The sequence below is a fragment of the Thermobia domestica genome, chromosome 2 (assembly GCF_964235325.1).
Source record: "Thermobia domestica chromosome 2, izTheDome1.hap1.1, whole genome shotgun sequence".
Taxonomy (NCBI): domain Eukaryota; kingdom Metazoa; phylum Arthropoda; class Insecta; order Zygentoma; family Lepismatidae; genus Thermobia; species Thermobia domestica.
In genome coordinates, this window is record NC_137455.1 from 270530004 (window position 1) to 270548467 (window position 18464).

The 18464-nt window shown below is 38.7% G+C and overlaps 1 protein-coding gene across 1 annotated transcript in view; it reads left to right on the plus strand.

Moving 5' to 3' along the window:
• The first annotated feature begins 7238 nt into the window (after window positions 1-7238).
• Window positions 7239-18464, plus strand: part of DhpD (guanine deaminase) — a 101837-nt gene continuing 90611 nt past the window's right edge. The window contains exon 1 of the mRNA XM_081748708.1: window positions 7239-7395. Coding sequence (XP_081604834.1) covers window positions 7393-7395 — 3 coding nt within the window. The 5' untranslated portion in view covers window positions 7239-7392. The remainder of the gene's footprint in view (window positions 7396-18464) is intronic.

Sequence of the window (18464 nt, forward strand, 5' to 3'; positions counted from 1 at the left end):
CAATATCATGGGAACGGTAAGCCATAGAAATATGATATTGGTGGTAATCAATGCCTAATAGAATGTTAAACATTTTTGTTCTGATATTAATTGGTGGCCACTGGCCAACTGGCCATTGGCCAAACCACTGGCCAGTTGGACAGTGACTACCGGTTACTATTTGGTACCAAAATGTTCACCATCCTTTTAGATATTGATCAACACCAATATGATCTCTCTATGACTTACGGTTCCCGAGATATGGCTGCTTAAATTTCTGTAAATCGGTCATTTTTTGGCCACTATCTTGCGAACGGTTAGATTGACGCGAAAAATTTAATCATTTTGTCTGATAGTTTTTGATGCTCTATCTAATGCAGTGTACAAAATAGAGAATTTAGTAACGAACTTTTTAAGTTCGTTGAATATGTAACTCACGATATCCCGCCCGGTGACACGTATAACTTCGGGATTCGTCTAGTTATAACATATCCAATGCGAACACAATTGTCTCGTTCGGATCTCAGTGGAGCCACTCCCTTGTCAGTAAGCAACTGTCTTCTTCAAATAACAAGTTGTTATATCTCGAATTATTTTCTTGGAAGATATTTCTGGTAAATACGATAATTTATTGTAATACACTGTAATTCTAGTCTAAGATACACGATATCGAAAATATGGCATTATAGACTAACATAATAATATGCAAATATTACACTGGAAAATAAAATCTTTGGAAAATCGCAAAGAGGAACCTGACATTCATGTTCACAGTCATTCCTCATTATTTGATTTTAATTATTACTTCATTATCAACGAACTTAAAAAGTTCGATACTGAATTCTCTATGTCTGTGTGTCTGTCTGTCTGTCTGTCTGTTATTTGCGATTTTTCAATTTTGAACCGTGTATTTGATAGAGCTTCAAAAACTATCAGAAAAAGTGATTAAATTTTTCGCGTCACTCTTACCGTTCCCAAGATATTGGCCAAAAAATAGCCGACTTCCAGAGATTTAAGGAGCCATATCTCGGGAACCATAAGTCACAGAGAGATCACATTGATGTTTTTCATTACCTAAGAGGATGGTGAACATTTTGGTACCAAATAGTAACCGATTAACACTGGCCAATTGGCCACTAGTTTGACCAATGGCCAGTTGTATAGTGGTCACCAATTAATATCGGTACTAAAATGCATACCGTCCTCTTAGGTATTGACTAACACCAATATCATCTCTCTATGACTTAACGTTCCCGTGATATTGGCCAAAAATGACCAATTTCTACCTATTTAAGGAGCCATAGCTCAGGGACCATAAGTTGTAGAGAGATGACATTGATGTTGATCAATACCTAAGAAGATGGTGAACTTTTTGGTACCAAATAGTAACCGGTGGCCACTGGCCAACTGGCCATTGGTTTGGCCAATGGCCAGTGGCCACGAATTAATATCGGTACCAAATTGTTTACCTTTCTCTTAGGTATTGATTAACACCAATATAATCTCTCTATGACTTACCGTTCCCGTGATGTTGGCCAAAAATGGCCAATTTCTAGATATTTAACGAGCCATAGCGTGGGAGCCGTAAGTTGTAGAGAGATCATATTGGTGTTGATCAATGCCTAAGAGGATGGTGAACATTTTAATACCAAATAATAACCAGTGTCCACTGATTAACTGTCTACTGGCCAACTGGCCACCGTTCCCCAAATACTGGCCAAAAAGTTCAAATTTCTAGATATTTAAGCAGCCATATCTCGAGAACTGTAAGTCATAGAGAAATAATATTTTACTAATTTTTGCGAGGTAGGAACTATGACAGTTTTCCTTCCCGCTCCATATCTCCATTCTTTTTAAGTTCGTTCTGGCAATGCTCATGGAGCATTCTCAACTGGTTTAATTCTGTGAAACTGTTAGAATTAATTATAAGCTGTGTAGAAACGCTTTCAAAATGCATTAAAATTATAAATGACAAGTAAAAGGTGCCTTGCTGAGCGTACGTTGTAGAGGCCCCCTCAAGTATGCTCCCCCGCACCCCAGGGTATGCGCGCCCTTTATCGCTGTCACTGGCTAATATGAATATGAAACAGATGTCAGGCAAGGACAACTAGCGGTGTTTCCCATATGATCAGACGATGACTTATTTATGGCACGTGCCATAGTAGAAGGCGGCATAGTTGAGGAAACTACACCCTCTCAGTAACCTAAATTGCACGAAAATTTCCAAAGCAGGTTCATTGACCTGACTACCGCATGTTGCCCACTTTGTCCAAGAGCGGGATGGTTTCTTTCTAACTTTTCTACCGAAAAGCATTTGTCTGGAATGGTGTTTCGGAGACAATAAACTAAAGAAAATATACTAGGCAGAGAGAGAGCAGGGAGGAGGGAGTGTACCAATTATTCTTTCCTCTAAACCAGCGTTTCCCAAACTTTTTCAACTTGCAGCACACTACGGGTGTTAAATGAATTCTCGCGGCACACTTATAGATATTATTATTTGTAAATATAAAACACACTGGTATTTTTTCTTTGATTACTTATCTCCTTCGGACAGAGAAGAAAGCTCGATCACTGGGTTTTCCTCGTGGTAAATCACTATGCTTATTTTTCACTCTAATTTAAAAGGAGAAAACAACTGCAATGAAATGTTGGACTCAGGTTATTAAAAATACGCTTACTCTTTCGAAAACTGTATCCAACCTTTTACTAAGAATGAAGATCATTAAATAACGAACGAACAAATAAATCTATTTTACTTTTAAAACACAAATGTAAATAATTTATCGAAAGGATTGAATAATATTTTAAATTTTCAAGTTACGAAATAGTCTGTAACGATAAAGAAGCAATAATGGTCATAACAATAACAAATACTTTTTTCAACATTAGAAATGTACAGAAAAGTAACACGGCATGAGACTTAAAATTGTATATTCATAGTAGAGGTTGATAGTAATGTGCAATACAAATATACATTTTCCCCTACGTTTTGCAATTTGATTGCTATAGAATTAATAATTTTGTTTTGATATCCTCGCGGTACACCAGTGGCCCATTCACGACACATCAGTGTCGCGGTATTTTTACTGCTAGCTTCTCATTTTAGATAGGTATATTTGCAACAAAGGGGGGGGGTAGCGTGCACCTTTGCACCCCCATAAATCCGGCCCTGTCCAGAAGTTATGTAGCAATATGGCGTTCATGGAAATAAAAACACAATAGTTATAACTATGCTAAATTACTATAGACTGCCAATTGCTCATTCAGAGAATTTATGATGTTCACTTTATTGCAATGTTCTTATACAGACTAGATATAGGCTACGGATAATAGTTTTATACAAACTAGATAATCTATTATTATTATTATTATTATTATTATTATTATTATTATTATTATTATTATTATTATTATTATTATTATTATTATTATTATTATTATTATTATATTTGAAGTACAATCAAATATCACGACATTAATTACTAGTTTTAATTAACTGAATTGAGCTGAAAATTAAATCTTGATCTCGGAAGATTAACTATTAAATTTATGCGTTCTGTACCTTTCTAAAGTAATAAATGCTGGAATTGGTTTCAAGGCTGTTCCTGAGTGAATAATTTCTTCATAATAATATTAAAAGTTTTAGAAAAATTTTCGAGACATTCGAGTCGAGTCGAGATTTTTATGAGCTGTCTCGACTCGACTCGTGTCTCGACTCGTCTCGAATTTTACAAAGTGTGTCTCGACTCGAATCTCGACTCGAATTCGAGTCGAGTCGAGTCGAGATTCGAGACATGTCTCGACTCGAGCGCATCCCTAGATGTTGAATTGCTATCTTTCTTTTTTTAGTAGCCCATTGACTTATATGAGGAAGTATTTTTCTTTTAAATAGACGAGATTTTAATCATTCAATTTTACTAATTTCTTTTTCTGGTCTATTTAAGAGTTCCTTGCTTTAAAAATATTCAATGTGATATTGTTTTAGTTTTTATTTATATATATTAAAATTGCATAATACCATTGTTAAATTTCGCTTAGAATACATTTAAAGATTTCAAGAAGAAGTAGTCAGTAAAATTAACTAAAATAGTCGCTAAAATTCTTTTATTTCAAAAAATTAAAACAATGTTTCCTCATATAAATTAATGGGCTGAATAAATTATGGTGCAAGTTATCAACATTCTTAAGAGCTACTCTGTTTATTGGGATTTAAAGAAGCTACAATTAAATAATACATAATTATTTCACTCAACTTTTCTATGAACGCACAGCTTCATTAGTTGCTAGTAAATACATTTCCTACTTCGCAAGGTCAAGTAGTTTCCTTACTCTATGATCTCACAAAAAAAAGAAAAAAAAAGCTTGGGTCATGGAAGTTGTTACTAAAACAACAAAAACAAATACCTGCCTCAAACAAATACCATCCTCTCATAACCATAAAAAAGTCGGTTCTCTATCGAAAGGTGTTTGAAGTCCTCTGGACAATTAAATGACAGCTCAGACCTCAAGAGTGTGCTTTTTCTTTTTGTAAAGTTTTTTCATTCTTCCTTTACAATTCTGCACATGGAACGAGTTTCATATTTTTTTTTTTTATTCTAAAGCAAATGAGTCCACGTGAGTGTTAAGTGAGCGCGGGCTCGCACTCAATTAACTCGCGCTCGCTCGGGCTCACGCTCACTTCTCTCAACTGAGCTTGCACTCACTCGGCCTCGCGATCACTTCCCTCAACTGGGCTCGCGCTCACTTGAGCTCGCGATCACTTCTCCCAACTGGGCTCACGCTCACTCGGGCTCCGATCACTTCTCTGAACTGGGCTCGCGCTCATTCGCACTCGCGCTCATTTCTCTTAATTGGGCTCGCGATCACTCGGGCTCGCGCTCACTTGAGCTCGCGATCACTTCTCCAAACTGGGCTCGCGCTCACTCGGACTCGCGATCACTTCTCTGAACTGCACTCGCGCTCATTCGCATTCGCGCTCATTTCTCTTAACTGGGCTCGCGCTCACTTATTTCATTGGGGCTCGGGCTCACTCGGGCTCGCGCTCAATTATTGAGCCCGAGCCCGGTTGAGCGCGAGTGCCGAGCTCACGAGCGTCGGGCTCGCGAGTTTGGACACCTATGGAGAGCAGTACTAGCTGAGGATAGTTAGCACGAGTTCCGTTCAGAGTGGTGAGTCTGAGCTCAGTTGAGAGAAGTAGGCCAAAGGGAGAGCCCATTTGAAGCTACGGAGCCCGAGCCTGAGTGAGCGCGAGAACAAATTAAATTAATGACCACTATCCCGAGTGAGCCAAAGCCCAACAGAAATCAATGAGTCTGAGCCATACTGAAGGTAATGACCGGAGGTCCGAACGAAATTGAGCAAGGAGCCCAAGTGACTGCAAGCCCCACTAAAAGTAGTGAGCTCGAGCGCAAATGCAATTGAGATTAGTGATTTCGGGTCCCAATGTACCCGAAAATATTTAGTAAGTGTGAGCGCCAGGAGGCTAGTAACTGCAAGTGTCACTATCAAATATGAGCTTGAGTCCGAGTAAACAAGAATAGTGAGCGCGAGCCTCACCGAAGCTAATGAACCCGAGCCCAAATGAGAGCAAGCTCTGACGTCAGTGAGGTCAAGCCCCTTTGGGGACTGTGAGCCCAATTCCAGTAGAGGAAAATGAGGTCAAGCGCGAGTGAGCATGCATCCAATTGAGATTAGTGAGTCCGAGACCCACTGAATGTGGTGAGTTAGATCTGGAGTGGGAACGTGCTCAAAAATGATTAGCGAGCGTAATCTGCAATTAGGTTATTAAGTGCGAGCCTCATTGAAGAATGTAAGTACGAGAGCGAATCTCATTGAAGGATGTGATCCCAAGCCCGAGTAAGTGGCAGTCTCAACGATAATAGGAAACCCGAGCCCCATTAAAGGCAATGAACTCAAACTCATATGAGTGTAAGCCTCACTGGTGTCAGTGAGCTCGAGCCCAATTGATGGTAGTGAGCTTGAGCCCAATTGACGGAAATGAGCCTGCGCAAGTGAGCACGAACCCAATTGAGACTAGTGAGGCCGAGCCCAAGTAAACGCGTGCCCGAAAGAGATTAGAGAACGCGAGCTCCAAAGAGTTTAGCTAGTGGGAGTCTATTTAAGGTTCTGAGACTGAGCCCGAGTAAGCGCGAGCCTCAATTAAGGAAGTGAGCCCTAGAACAAATGAGTACAAACACAACTGACATCAGTGAGTTCGAGTGCCACTGAGTATAGGAGCGTGAGCCCAAATAAGCGCGTGCCCAGAAGAGTTAGTAAGCGCGAGCTCCAATGAGGCTAGTAAGAGCGAGCCTCATTGAAAAATATGAGACCGAACCTGAGTAAGCCCAAGCCTCAACAACAGCGAGCACCTGCCCCACTGAAGGTAATGAATATGAGCATAAGTGAGATCAAATTCCACTGACGTCATTGAGTTCGAGCCCTTTGATGACAGTGAGCCTGAGCTCCACTAAGTGTAGTGAGCCCAAGTCCAATTAAAGGCGTGCCCTAATGAAATTAGTGAATGCGAGCTTCAAGCAGGCTAGTGAGTCCGATCTTTATTGGAGGATGAGAGTCCGAACACGAGTTGAGTTGATTTTGAGTTTAACGTCTCTTTCAGTAGCGAGACTATATGAGACGGAACCTACTGATTGACGTGGAATCCGAACCACATGAACTCCCGCCGGGAATCGAACCCGGTCTTCCACGTGCAAGGCGCGTAATCTAACCATTTAGTCAAAGAAGAGGTCAAGATTCCAAGCCCGAGTAAGGGCGAGCCTCGACGGGAGTAAGAACGCGAGCCTCATTGAAGGTAATGAAAAGAAACCCGTAAGCTGCAACCCATGTGTAACCATTTTGAACGTTGAAGTGAAGACTTAAATAAAATAAAAAAATAAACGCAATAAACACTACATCTCACATACGGAGAACCTAATGTTTTGAGCCACCTAATGGCGGTAAGGAGAGGTCAATCAGATTTAGCAATGCTCGCTTGTTTTTCGACTTCACCGAGTTACAGTGACAAATATAGCTACGGGGAAATCCTGTATTTTATAACATACTTGATGGAAATATTGTTCAGAGGAGTGTTAATAAGAATATATATAGAAAAAATAGTGAGGACATTGACGCCGATTTAGAGTTCGAAACTGAAGATATTATTGCTATTATTAGTATAATTATACTTGTTTCGACAATTATCACGTGTGTAACGAATATACGATCTTTTGTGATACACGATAAAGACGAAAATCGATAATTTTGTTCTCTGCGGTTGGCAACTCTGGTGAGCGTAGACCTTCAGATATTCATGTCATGTGTTCGTAACGAAAACATATCCGGTATCTGTTACGTGAAGGAGCTTCCCTAGTGTGTATTATTACTTGCAAACGAGTTTCAGTAGCAGTGAGGGAGATCATGGTTAGTAAATCTCAGAATTTCTTTTTATTTTAATATTGTTTATGTTGTTGTCGTAAGTAATAGCTTAAGGCTGTCTGTCAACAGACATGTTAAGCGTGCGAACCGAAGACAACCGCTTCGCGTCTTTCCATGTATCTCGTTTCTGCAGTCTTGCCAGTAGTAAGTAGATATTTTCCCTGAAAACTTTGACAATGACGATTCAAATTCGAACTGATGTCCAGGGACGCAACCAGAAGTCTACTTTCAGAGCAATTCAGCTAGAGGTTATCTTTTGATGTTTATATGTGAAATTATTAATCCCATTCAAAAAATGTAAACAAAGTGAAAAAATTTAAATACCACACTTTCGGGTAATGGTAAAACGTTTCAAGAGCTGCCCACAAGGTGCTTCATGACACAAAGTGCATTATTAAAATTTTAGGAAAACCTGGAAAAAAGGGAATTAAAGCTAATTAGCAATTCGTTTTTTTTAATAGTATAATTTATAGAAGAACAATATTTACTCAACTCACTACAGACCAGCAGCCACCCTGACTTCTTAAGATAAACATACATCACTTTTTCCGACGTAACCATAAAATTTTATACGCTAGTCTTCTTAGCATCTATCATTACATTAGTATATGGGACTAGTCGTGATTTTACTACTGATATTTTATACACTGGAAAATTTGGCTGGCTTTAACTTTCGGCGTAGAATCTGTGCGTAAAAGCGGCTCAGATGAAAGAGTTTTCGAGTAGCAGGTGATCTCTTGTCCTTTCCATGGCCTTCTCCCTCAACCTAGTCTTGTTTTCAATAAGAGAAAAGCTGTTCTTGAGTGGTTCCTCGTGAATCATTTTATTTTTCTGTTTTTTTTTTTTTTTTTTTTTTTTTTTTTTAGTATCACCAGGAAACATCATTCCAACAGTTTCAGTGTTTCTATACAATCACAACCTCGCCTGGATCAGTTTTTTTCTTTTTTTTAATGACGAAACGAGACACTATATTCTAATAAGACTGCATTATTCATTTTCATTGCAGGGAGTAAAAACACTAACATTGAAATTCCATACTTCCTAATCAGAATTCGCAAATGATGAGAGCTTCTTCGTGGCTATATGGTTAGCGTATGCATCTTCGGCGCGAGAGACCTTGTTCGATTCTCCGCAGGAGCTCATGTGGTTCGGATGCCTTAGCCTCGCTGCTTAAGAGATCGCTAAACTCAAGCCCAATCCAATCAAACATGATGTCTTTCGACTAGGAATTTAAGATTAATATTTGGACATCAGTTTTTTCTTTTTTCTTTTTTAAGAGTTAAAGGCGCTTATAAAGAGTTACCCTTATTGTGATGTTACAGAAAGAAGTATAAAACGACTTTTAATACCATGTGATCGATTCCCGCAAAATTGAAAGTGATCTATAAATGACGCCATGCTATATATATGGCACGTGCACCCCCTTCGTTGTAAATGTACACTACCTACAGTGAGAAGCTACCAGTGATTTTGCAAAACCAATAGTTTCGGTCAATTTTCTTAAGGTTGAAGGACCGAGAGCAAAATACTTAGCATTTCCAGGGCATTTCCTCATTCACACTACAGATGCCTAAAGGCATTTAAAATACTCAAATTGAATTCAAATGTACTGGCAGTTATTTGGTGTACCCCCCTCAGAAAATCCTGGATCAGGCCCTGTATATATATATATATATATATACAGGGTGGGTCATTTTAATCAATCCACGGAAATATCTGAAAAATGGTAAAACATAGAAGAAATGTTTGAAGTACACATTATATATTGCTAAGGGAGAAAACCAATTCCATCAAAAGTACCCCTCTCCGCCCCCCGTAAATGGGGGTAACGGGGGGTAACTTTGAAATGTCAAACGGGAACATGGGTCGAGTAATACCTCGTTCGAAAGGTCTTGGAAAACTAAGTAACGCTGTACCAAAAGGTGTTTCATATGAAGCACCAGTTTCAAAATGGCCGTCATGATATAGTTCGGAAACTCCAGTACCCGTAGTATGAAAACCATGGAAGGTAAATGAATGGAACAAAATTGAAATACGTAAATATCATAGAGCATATCGAATGATGTGATCCCTGTGATCCCAGCGGCTTCCGTGAAGGGGTCTTGTGGGCTAACTTCAAAATTTCAATGTCCGACCGGACAACGGTTCGGGCGTACGCTTGACCGTACGATGGCCACAGTTACATTTTGATTAACTATTAGCACTCATGTCATATTGTGAGCTTGAGGGACGAAACAGTGTGTGCGTATATCCCCGAAATGCTTTCCGACTAACTAGCACGTATTGCATAAAAATTTCTGTGGCGACGGAGATTAGCAAATTCACACGTTTGTAAGTTCTAGCAACTGCATTATTCGACAACTTCTTTCGTATAACGTTCCTTCTGTTTTCGCATCAAATCATACTCAGCCATAGAGATATGCGTTACCATTCAAATAAAATTTCGCCTTTTTTTTTTTTTTTTTTTTTTTAGTTACTACAGCGTCATCCTTACAAACACATGTTTCAACCACACCATACCTATTTGTAGCGTAGCCTTAATTTGCGAATTAAAGTAGAATTCTCATTTGAACTTTCACAGTTACTTTCCACTCCACTCACATACAGAGCGCAGGAAGAAATTATTTTGCCGGACTTGGATTTCTCTCTATACATTATGGCAATTTTACTCTAACATATTGAAGTTAGCCCCCAAGATCCCTTCAGGGAGGCCACTGGGATCACAGGACCACACCATTCGATATGCTCTATGATATTTACGTATTTCAATTTTGTTCCATTCATTTACCTTCCATGGTTTTCATACTACGGGTACTGGAGTTTCCGAACCATATCATGGAGGCCATTTTGAAACTGGTGCTCCATATGAAACATCTTTTGGTACAGCGTTACTTAGTTTTCCAAGACCTTTCGAACGAGGTATTACTCGACCCATGTTCCCATTTGACATTTCAAAGTTACCCCCCGTTACCCCCATTTACGGGGGGCAAAGAGGGGTACTTTTGGTGGAATTGGTTTTCCCCCTTAGCAATATATAACGTGTACTTCAAACATTTCTTCTATGTTTTACCATTTTTCAGATATTTCCGTGGATTGATTAAAATGGCCCATCCTGTATATATATATATAAAGTGGGGGAAAAGACGGTTAGGACAACCAGCACCAGTGTTTCTTCCAGGGGCTTAGTTCCCTCCGGCCGAATACGAAAAACTTGTACGGCACCTAATATAGCGGTCTGCACGGGCTCGCGCCGAGTCTGCGGGCAGGCTCGGGCCTATAAAGCGTATAGCACTTCGGGCCCGGGCCATAAATTTTTAAGTATACAACCATATTTCTCGGGCCTTTTCGGGCCTAACTTTGTTACTATACAAGATATTTATTGGACCATTCTTTCTGAGAAACTTTTAAAGGACAACTTCAAAATGAAACCTCTTATTGCTGTTAGTAAAAATTATATTTTGCGTTAATTATTAAGTTTCTGTAATTCAGGTTTATTTCGGGCTCATATGATCATCACACGAGCTCAGGCCTAAATACTAAAACATATTCGGGCTCGGATCGGGCCTTGCATCATAAACTCACGGGCCAGGCCGGGCCCAGGCAAACAATTCCGGTCCGTGCAGACCTCTACCCTAATAGCAAAGATAAATTACATTTCACTCTTGTATTCCCATTTCTTTACGAAATAATGTCCAAGTGCAGCTTCCTCATATTTTGTTTAGTCCCACGCTCAGTGGCGGCGCTACAGGGGGGCGACTGCCACCCCAATATTTTTTCTCGCCCCCCTTCGCCCTCAATTTTTCTATGTACAACCAGTAAATAATAATAATAATAATAATAATAATAATAATAATAATAATAATAATAATAATAATAATAATAATAATAATAATAATAATAATAATAATAATAATAACTGACTACTAATGTAGTTACAACTGATAATAAATGATATTCAAAGCAAAACAAGTGTTGTTGCCTCGCTCCCCTAAAATTTTCTTGCCTCCCCTCTTGCCCTCCTCTATTATGAACCTTCGCCGGTATTGCTCACGCTCCCTCTACAAAATTTTTGGAAGAAATCACCACCAGTATTGAGGCTATAGCTACCTACTTGTTAAGTTTGAGAATAAAGAATAATAATCCGGACCTTGAAGAAGATGCTATCCCAATATCTGTCTGATGAAACGGAGCAAACAGTATCGAAATTTACTGACAATTCTTGCTATTTTGACAATATGCTGCTTGTTATTTTAAGTACCTTCTAAATGTTACAAGAATTTGTAACAAAATATGCTCAGAAAGTCATTATTGTTTTTCACGCAACCTTGACATTGCTCGTGAAAACTAAAGTGTGATAAACTGAAATATATAATGTTGTTTTCTTCGAGTATTATTCCAAATCTCAGATCGTGCAAATATTTAAATATAATAATAATCCTATTTCACCATTAATACTCACATACTAAATCTAAATAGCACAATCGTTGCACCGCTTTTTTTTTTTTTTTTTTTTTTTTTTTTTTTTTGTGCTTGCTTTCCAGCCGCAAAGGTTCTGATTCAATCCCGAGTACTGGTTATGTTGAACATTCTTCAACATTTTATTATGTGCCATCATGAGGGGACATGTTTAAGACTGTACTAACGCTTGCCTGAAAAGTAGATGTACGTCCAAAACAAATCATAACTAAGACCAAAATTAAAAATTACACCCATTTACAGGAAATAGAAACATATACTCATAATAAGCCATAATAGCTTATTACCATTAAAGTATTTCTCGACTTCCGTGGTGGGGTTACTATCAACCCTTCCCAGATAAACGTGAACTTAAAGTACAGGATGGGTTAAAAATCCAGCACCACCCATGTATTTTTGAAATGGGTTGAGGAAAGATGACGAAACTTCGGATGTGTGTAATTAGGGTAGTGGCACACCAGATGGCGCCATTTGGCATCATGGCGGCCATCTTCAATTTCTTGTTTACAGTATTTTGAATTCAAGTCCAATATATCAAATGGGAAGCAGGGCATGCGACACATGATTTTAGGCTAGAATTTCACCAGAAATACGAATCTGAAGATATTTTTCACCTAACTTTAATCAGTAATGAAATTTTGCGAAGTAAATATTGCATCATGTAATGATTTTTGATTTTGTCTTTTCAAGTTACGTAACATGGCTCCCACCCACTAAGCAAGGATTGAAATTGTTCTCATCAGTGGGGAATGCAGGTCAGAGCCATCGATGATGATTTCAATACTCGGCATCCAGAGAGAGACAACATTTCACATACCACAGTGAAAGCTCGAGGACTGCAACCGATGAGGCAACAGCAACGGCAGTTGCAGCATCCTTGGTGAAAAGCCCGGAACACAGTACCAAACGTTTAGCTGCAGTTTCAGGTGTAAGACAGAGATCGATACTCTGTGTGTTGCACACAAACAAGTAGTATTCATACAAACTCCAACTACAGCAGCATCTAACGGAGGATGACCCAGATGGGAGAATGCAATTTGCAGAATGAACTGTGACGAAGTGTAACTAGGATTCCACGTTTCCACTTAGTGTGTTGTTTAGTGATGAGCTGTTTCATGTGAACGGTGAGGTCAATAAACAGAATCACCGTTATTGTCAGACACAAACCCATCAGGAACAGATGCCTCGAGGGTAATTGGTGCGGAAAAGGTGATAGCATGGTGTGGGATATAGAACACTCGTATCGTCGGGCCATTCTTCATCCGTGGGAACCTAAATGGGGACAGATATCTTGACATACTGGATGTTCCATGTCACTGCTGAACCTAGAAGGTGACTTCCCTGCCTTTTCCAACAAGATAGTGCACATTCTCACTGTGCATTATATACCAGGGAGTGGTTGGATGCACCGTTAACGGGCCACTAGATTGATCTTCGAGGGCCTATTAAGTGGCCATCCTGTTCGCCCGACCTGACATACTTAGACTTTTATCTATGGGGCGGTCTGAAAGCACTTCTTTATGAGGAAAAAGTCACTGATCTCCTACACCTCGAGCAATGAATCAGGCACGCTTGCGACTCTGTGACGCCAGAAGTGTTACTATATGTTCATCAAGTCTGGAAAAAAATGTTTTGCATTATGTGTAGCACACAACGGGGAAAGCATAGAGCTTATCTTATAGGATCCCACATGCAGTGTTTACTTCACAAAATTTTATTACTGATTAAAGTTAGGTGAAAAATATCTTCAGATTCGTATTTCCGGTGGAATTCTAGCCAAAACTAATGTTTCGCATGACCCCTTTCCATTTGAAATATTGGGACAATTCAAAATGGTGGCTTTCAATATGGCCGCCACGATGCTAAATAATACCATCTGGTGCGCCCCCACCCCAATTACCAACAGCCAAAGTTTCGTCACCCTTCCTCACGCCGTTTCAAAAATACAAGTGTGGTGCTGGGCTTTTGCCTCACCCTGTATATTACCACAAAATATTACGTAACACTGAATACCGTCATTTAAATAGTTTATTTCATGAACAACTCTATCGTTTTACTATGCTTGTAAGTAGTATGTATATCACTGTCAGGAGAATTGACATAATAATAGATGCAACTTGCTACTTAATAGTGTATATTTTTCATACAGGCCTACAGTACATACTTCAACACGAAGTAGAAACTCATCCCCAAGACTGCTCCGTGTGGATGTTTCCATATTGCATATATGTTCTTAATCAAACATTTATTTATGAAATGTGAACTATCGCCTAAAGCATTTTCAAAGAACATTGAAAAGAATTCACTCTCAAGAGTAAACCACAAGTTGTGGATATTTTCAGGACAAATGAGTTATGCCACATTCCCAGATTATTAATAAATCATTTATTTATGAACTACGATCAAAATCGACTGACTCGTGTTTGAGAAAATAAGACAGGTAATGAAATATTGATGTATAAGCAAAATCGTTGGAGTCGTTTTTGAGAAAATCGTATTTTTATTTTTGTTTTCGTTCTCCAATAAACTACCCGTATTTTGGGGGCTAGGAAGAAAATTCGAAAACCTTCCCTTAGAAATCTTATAAAAGTATTATGTTTCGCATACGTGTTTTTGTATTATTAGAGCATTCACCTGTGGTGCGTGGGGTCCCTGTTTCGATCCCAGCTCACGACAAATGGACTTTGTGTTGAACAAACACCGTGTGTGTGAATTTTCTCGAGGTTCTCCCGTTTTCTCCCACATTTTTCATTCCACCATATCATTCATTTCTCATCACCACTATCTCCTATAACCTAACCGGCATAATTGTGGGACGTAAAACTGAAAGATTTCATTTCATTTTTCGTTTAGTATTATGTTTAGCATACTTGCCTTTGGCTTGAGAGACCAGTATTGAATTTCCGGTGGAAACTTATTTAATTTGGATTCCACGTTAAAGTGTAGGTCTACGTCTCATACAGCCTCAGTACTGAAATTGAAGGATAACTCCAAATTAATTAACAATGGAAAAGAATTACTGTTTCTAGAGACCGGATATTAGGCAAAATGCATATTTCTTTATGTTAAAGATATAACAAAAATGAATGCGTTTTAAATTTCATTTTGGAGGTCTGCCTTTATTTAAAAATATATATATATTTCAAGTATTTTGCTCTATATTGCCTATATTATTGCTTAAATGCCTAATATGTCTGTTATTTACATTTTCTTCAATTCATTGCGATAACTACAATAGATCTCTTGTTTCAATAAAGGTTTCTCTCAATTCCAAGAAATTTAAGAATAAAAGAAACAAACTTATGTCCACATGAAGGTCAAGAGCACTCGATATACGATGCAACGAATGTGGTCCAAAGAAATGTAAGCGAGTTATTGCGGCTGAGGCAATTGGATGAGTCCTCAAAGCTGAAAATGTACCGCAAATTAAAGACAGTTGCATAAGTGTTCAAACGTGAAAATGTACTAACTGAACTTGTATTTGTGTGCTTTAAATATGTCTAATTAAACATGCGTAAATAGAGACATCCTTTTTTTTTATAACAATGTGTTGCACCAACGAAGACATAATTTATCACTCGCTCTCTCTCTCTTGACAACTTAAAAAAGTACTTGAAAAAAATTTCACCGAAAGGACTTATACGCAAGAGTAAATTAACCCTTCTGTATTTTAACCAGAGAAATGATTTATACCACATTATTATACTGGTAATGACATTGATATATGAACAAAATCGTTAGAATCGTTTTAGAGAAAATAGCATTTTTCTTATTATTTTGACCGTTCAGTAAACTACCCTTATTTTTGAGGGTAGGAAGAAAATTCGAAAATCTTCCCTAGGAAATATTATAAAAATATTAACTTTAGAAACTTGTGTTCTATTATAACTCGAAATTAAAGGAAATGATCCGATGTTGAGTTTGTCCTTACTACAATTGTACGTCTCAATTGATTTATATGTATATGTGAAAACTTGTAAAATCGGATGGATTTTACTCTCCTTTACTTCTTTATTCTTTATAGACTGCAACTCCAAACAATAGGCTTATGTCGGAAGGTAAGAAAAAACCAGAGACCAAGCTTCGTTAAGATTGTACGTCGGTTTAGAAGTTTGAAAGCACATCGATAAACAAAAATGCGTGCAGTCTGCATGCAATGCAACAGACACACATACACAAAAAATTTGTATTTGCGACCCTTATAAAAATAATTTAGTGAATATAAACTATAAGATAAAATATAGTGAATTAAACTTGCATGTGTCACTCTGTGTTTACTTCATCACGTTAATATTCGGACATCATAAGCAAACTACTATAAAATGTCCTCAAAAGTTATTTTCTCTCTCCAAGTTAATAGTTAGTATTTAATAGCAAACACACGACGATTTATAACTTCTTTTAAGCGTTCCGGCATAGTTCTTGCAATTTTCCTGGTGTGGGGAAATATTGTCCCACAATCTGCATAGTGTTTTTAATCAAAACTTGTTTCACCGTAAGTCGTACATATTGACCTTACGTAGCAATTCGTTCCGAAGATTCTCGATGGGGTTTAAGCCTGTACTTTGGAGTCAGGTTTCGCGCACTTTGGGACAATTTTAAAACAACTATTTCCTTACAATATACACTTTGTTTGGAATAATATTTTGATCAAATTAGAAGTCCTTGTCATTTCCAATTTTCCACACTTTGGTCAAGATTTGTCCTAAGAACGTTAAGATATATTTCTTTTGTCATAATCTCGTCAACACACACTAACTAAGCAACACCTGATGAACATAAATAACACAAACTCCTCCGTGTTTTACAGTAGGCTGAAAGTTCTTGACATTTAGCTCTGTACTTACTTGCCGAAAAACTGTTATTCTATCATCATATCCATTCAGGTTTAATTTAAATTCGTCGAAAAATAACACATATTCCCACCAATTACCTGCGAAAGCTCTAGAAAATTTAGGTATCTTATATTTCTTAATTTCTGCAAAAAATACAGAAACTACTTTTAGACGAAGTAGAGCACTTTACACATTACCGACACTCTTTGAACACCTCCAGATTACACATATTCACCCCTTTTAGATACTGTGTTTTCCAAGTTATTTCCCAGATGTATTTGCAAAAATTGTGTCTTCACTTTGTTTTCGACCTGTTGGCCGAGAAGAAGTGTTTTAAATGTCATACTAGATACTGCATTTGAAAACTGAATGCTTTTGTAGACGCGAAGCACACTTTATAAGCTCTATTTCATCAATTTTCCCCTCAACATCTGTACTAAAAGTGTTTAAATGGTGTTTTATTTTTTTTTTACTGTGTTGGATATGATTTCTTTCTACCCTTATCCAGGGGCAGTGTTCGAAGTGGAGAAAAAGCAGAGGCGGTATGTTTTATTAAGATTTTGACTCAACATACCGGCTATTTAGATATTGTCTTGATCACTGAAAAACCAGAGACGGTGTCCTCATTACAGAAAAACTAGAGGCGGTATGGCATACCACCGCATACCGTCTCACTTCGACCACTGCCCAGGGGGTAAAAGTGAGGGGAAACGCGGGGAGACGCCATCCCCTCGCCTCGAAAAATTATGTACGGCGTCCCCCCGTTCCTAAAAAATACAATGGTCAAAGATACGGAGGGGGAACGGTCTGATGCCATGCCGCTACCTACCGTCCCCCTACCTTTTGAGATCCACTTTTAGCCCTGCCCTTACCGTATTAACCTCACACAGCACAATACACTGATAAGATAAAACACTGTTAGCACCTGGTACTATTTGAGCGAAGTCGTTGGGTTCTACTGAATGTTCAAAACTTTGCACATGAAGAGCATTCTATGTAGGGATGGGCACGAGTCGAGTCAAAGATAATTTTCTCGAGTCGAGTCACTATTTTGAGATCGATTTTGGAGTAGAGTCGAGTTTGATAAATGGCTCGCTCGTTCAGCTCGTTTTAAACTCGTTTTGAAATCACGGTCTGATTAGACTGAAAAACGAAAACCATCAAAATTGTAAGCAGTAATGTGGAATACTTTTAGTGTTGCTCACGACAGGGGTGCATCTCGTCTCGTACTTTTAGAGCATCTTGTGGGGTATGTGTTATCTCGATAACGAGACGACAATATATTTTAACAAGGAGACAGCCTTAAATAGTGTGAGCACCAATATAAATATATATACCAATATAAGTGAGTAGTTTTTATCATCAAGGCTGGGACTTGCAAGGTAGAATTTTTAGCCCAAGTGGAAGCCCAAACCGGGTAGTAATGTCAACCGGCTCGGCTCGGTTTATCTGATCAAACTGCTCGAGCCGGCTCGATTGGGATGAGCCATCGGCTCGGTTGGAACAAGCCATCGACTCGGCTCAATTAAGCCATCGGCTCGAGCTAGCTCCGTTGAAATGAATCTATCGGCCCGGTTCGACTCAGGTCAACTGAGTCGATGGCTCGAACTGGCTCGGTTGGGTGAGAAATTAGCTCAATTCAGTTCGGCATGGATGAACCATTGGTTCGAGCCGGCTCAGTTGGGTGAGCTGTTGACTCGGGTCACTTCTTGGTTCGGCTCGATAGTGAATGAGCTATGAGCC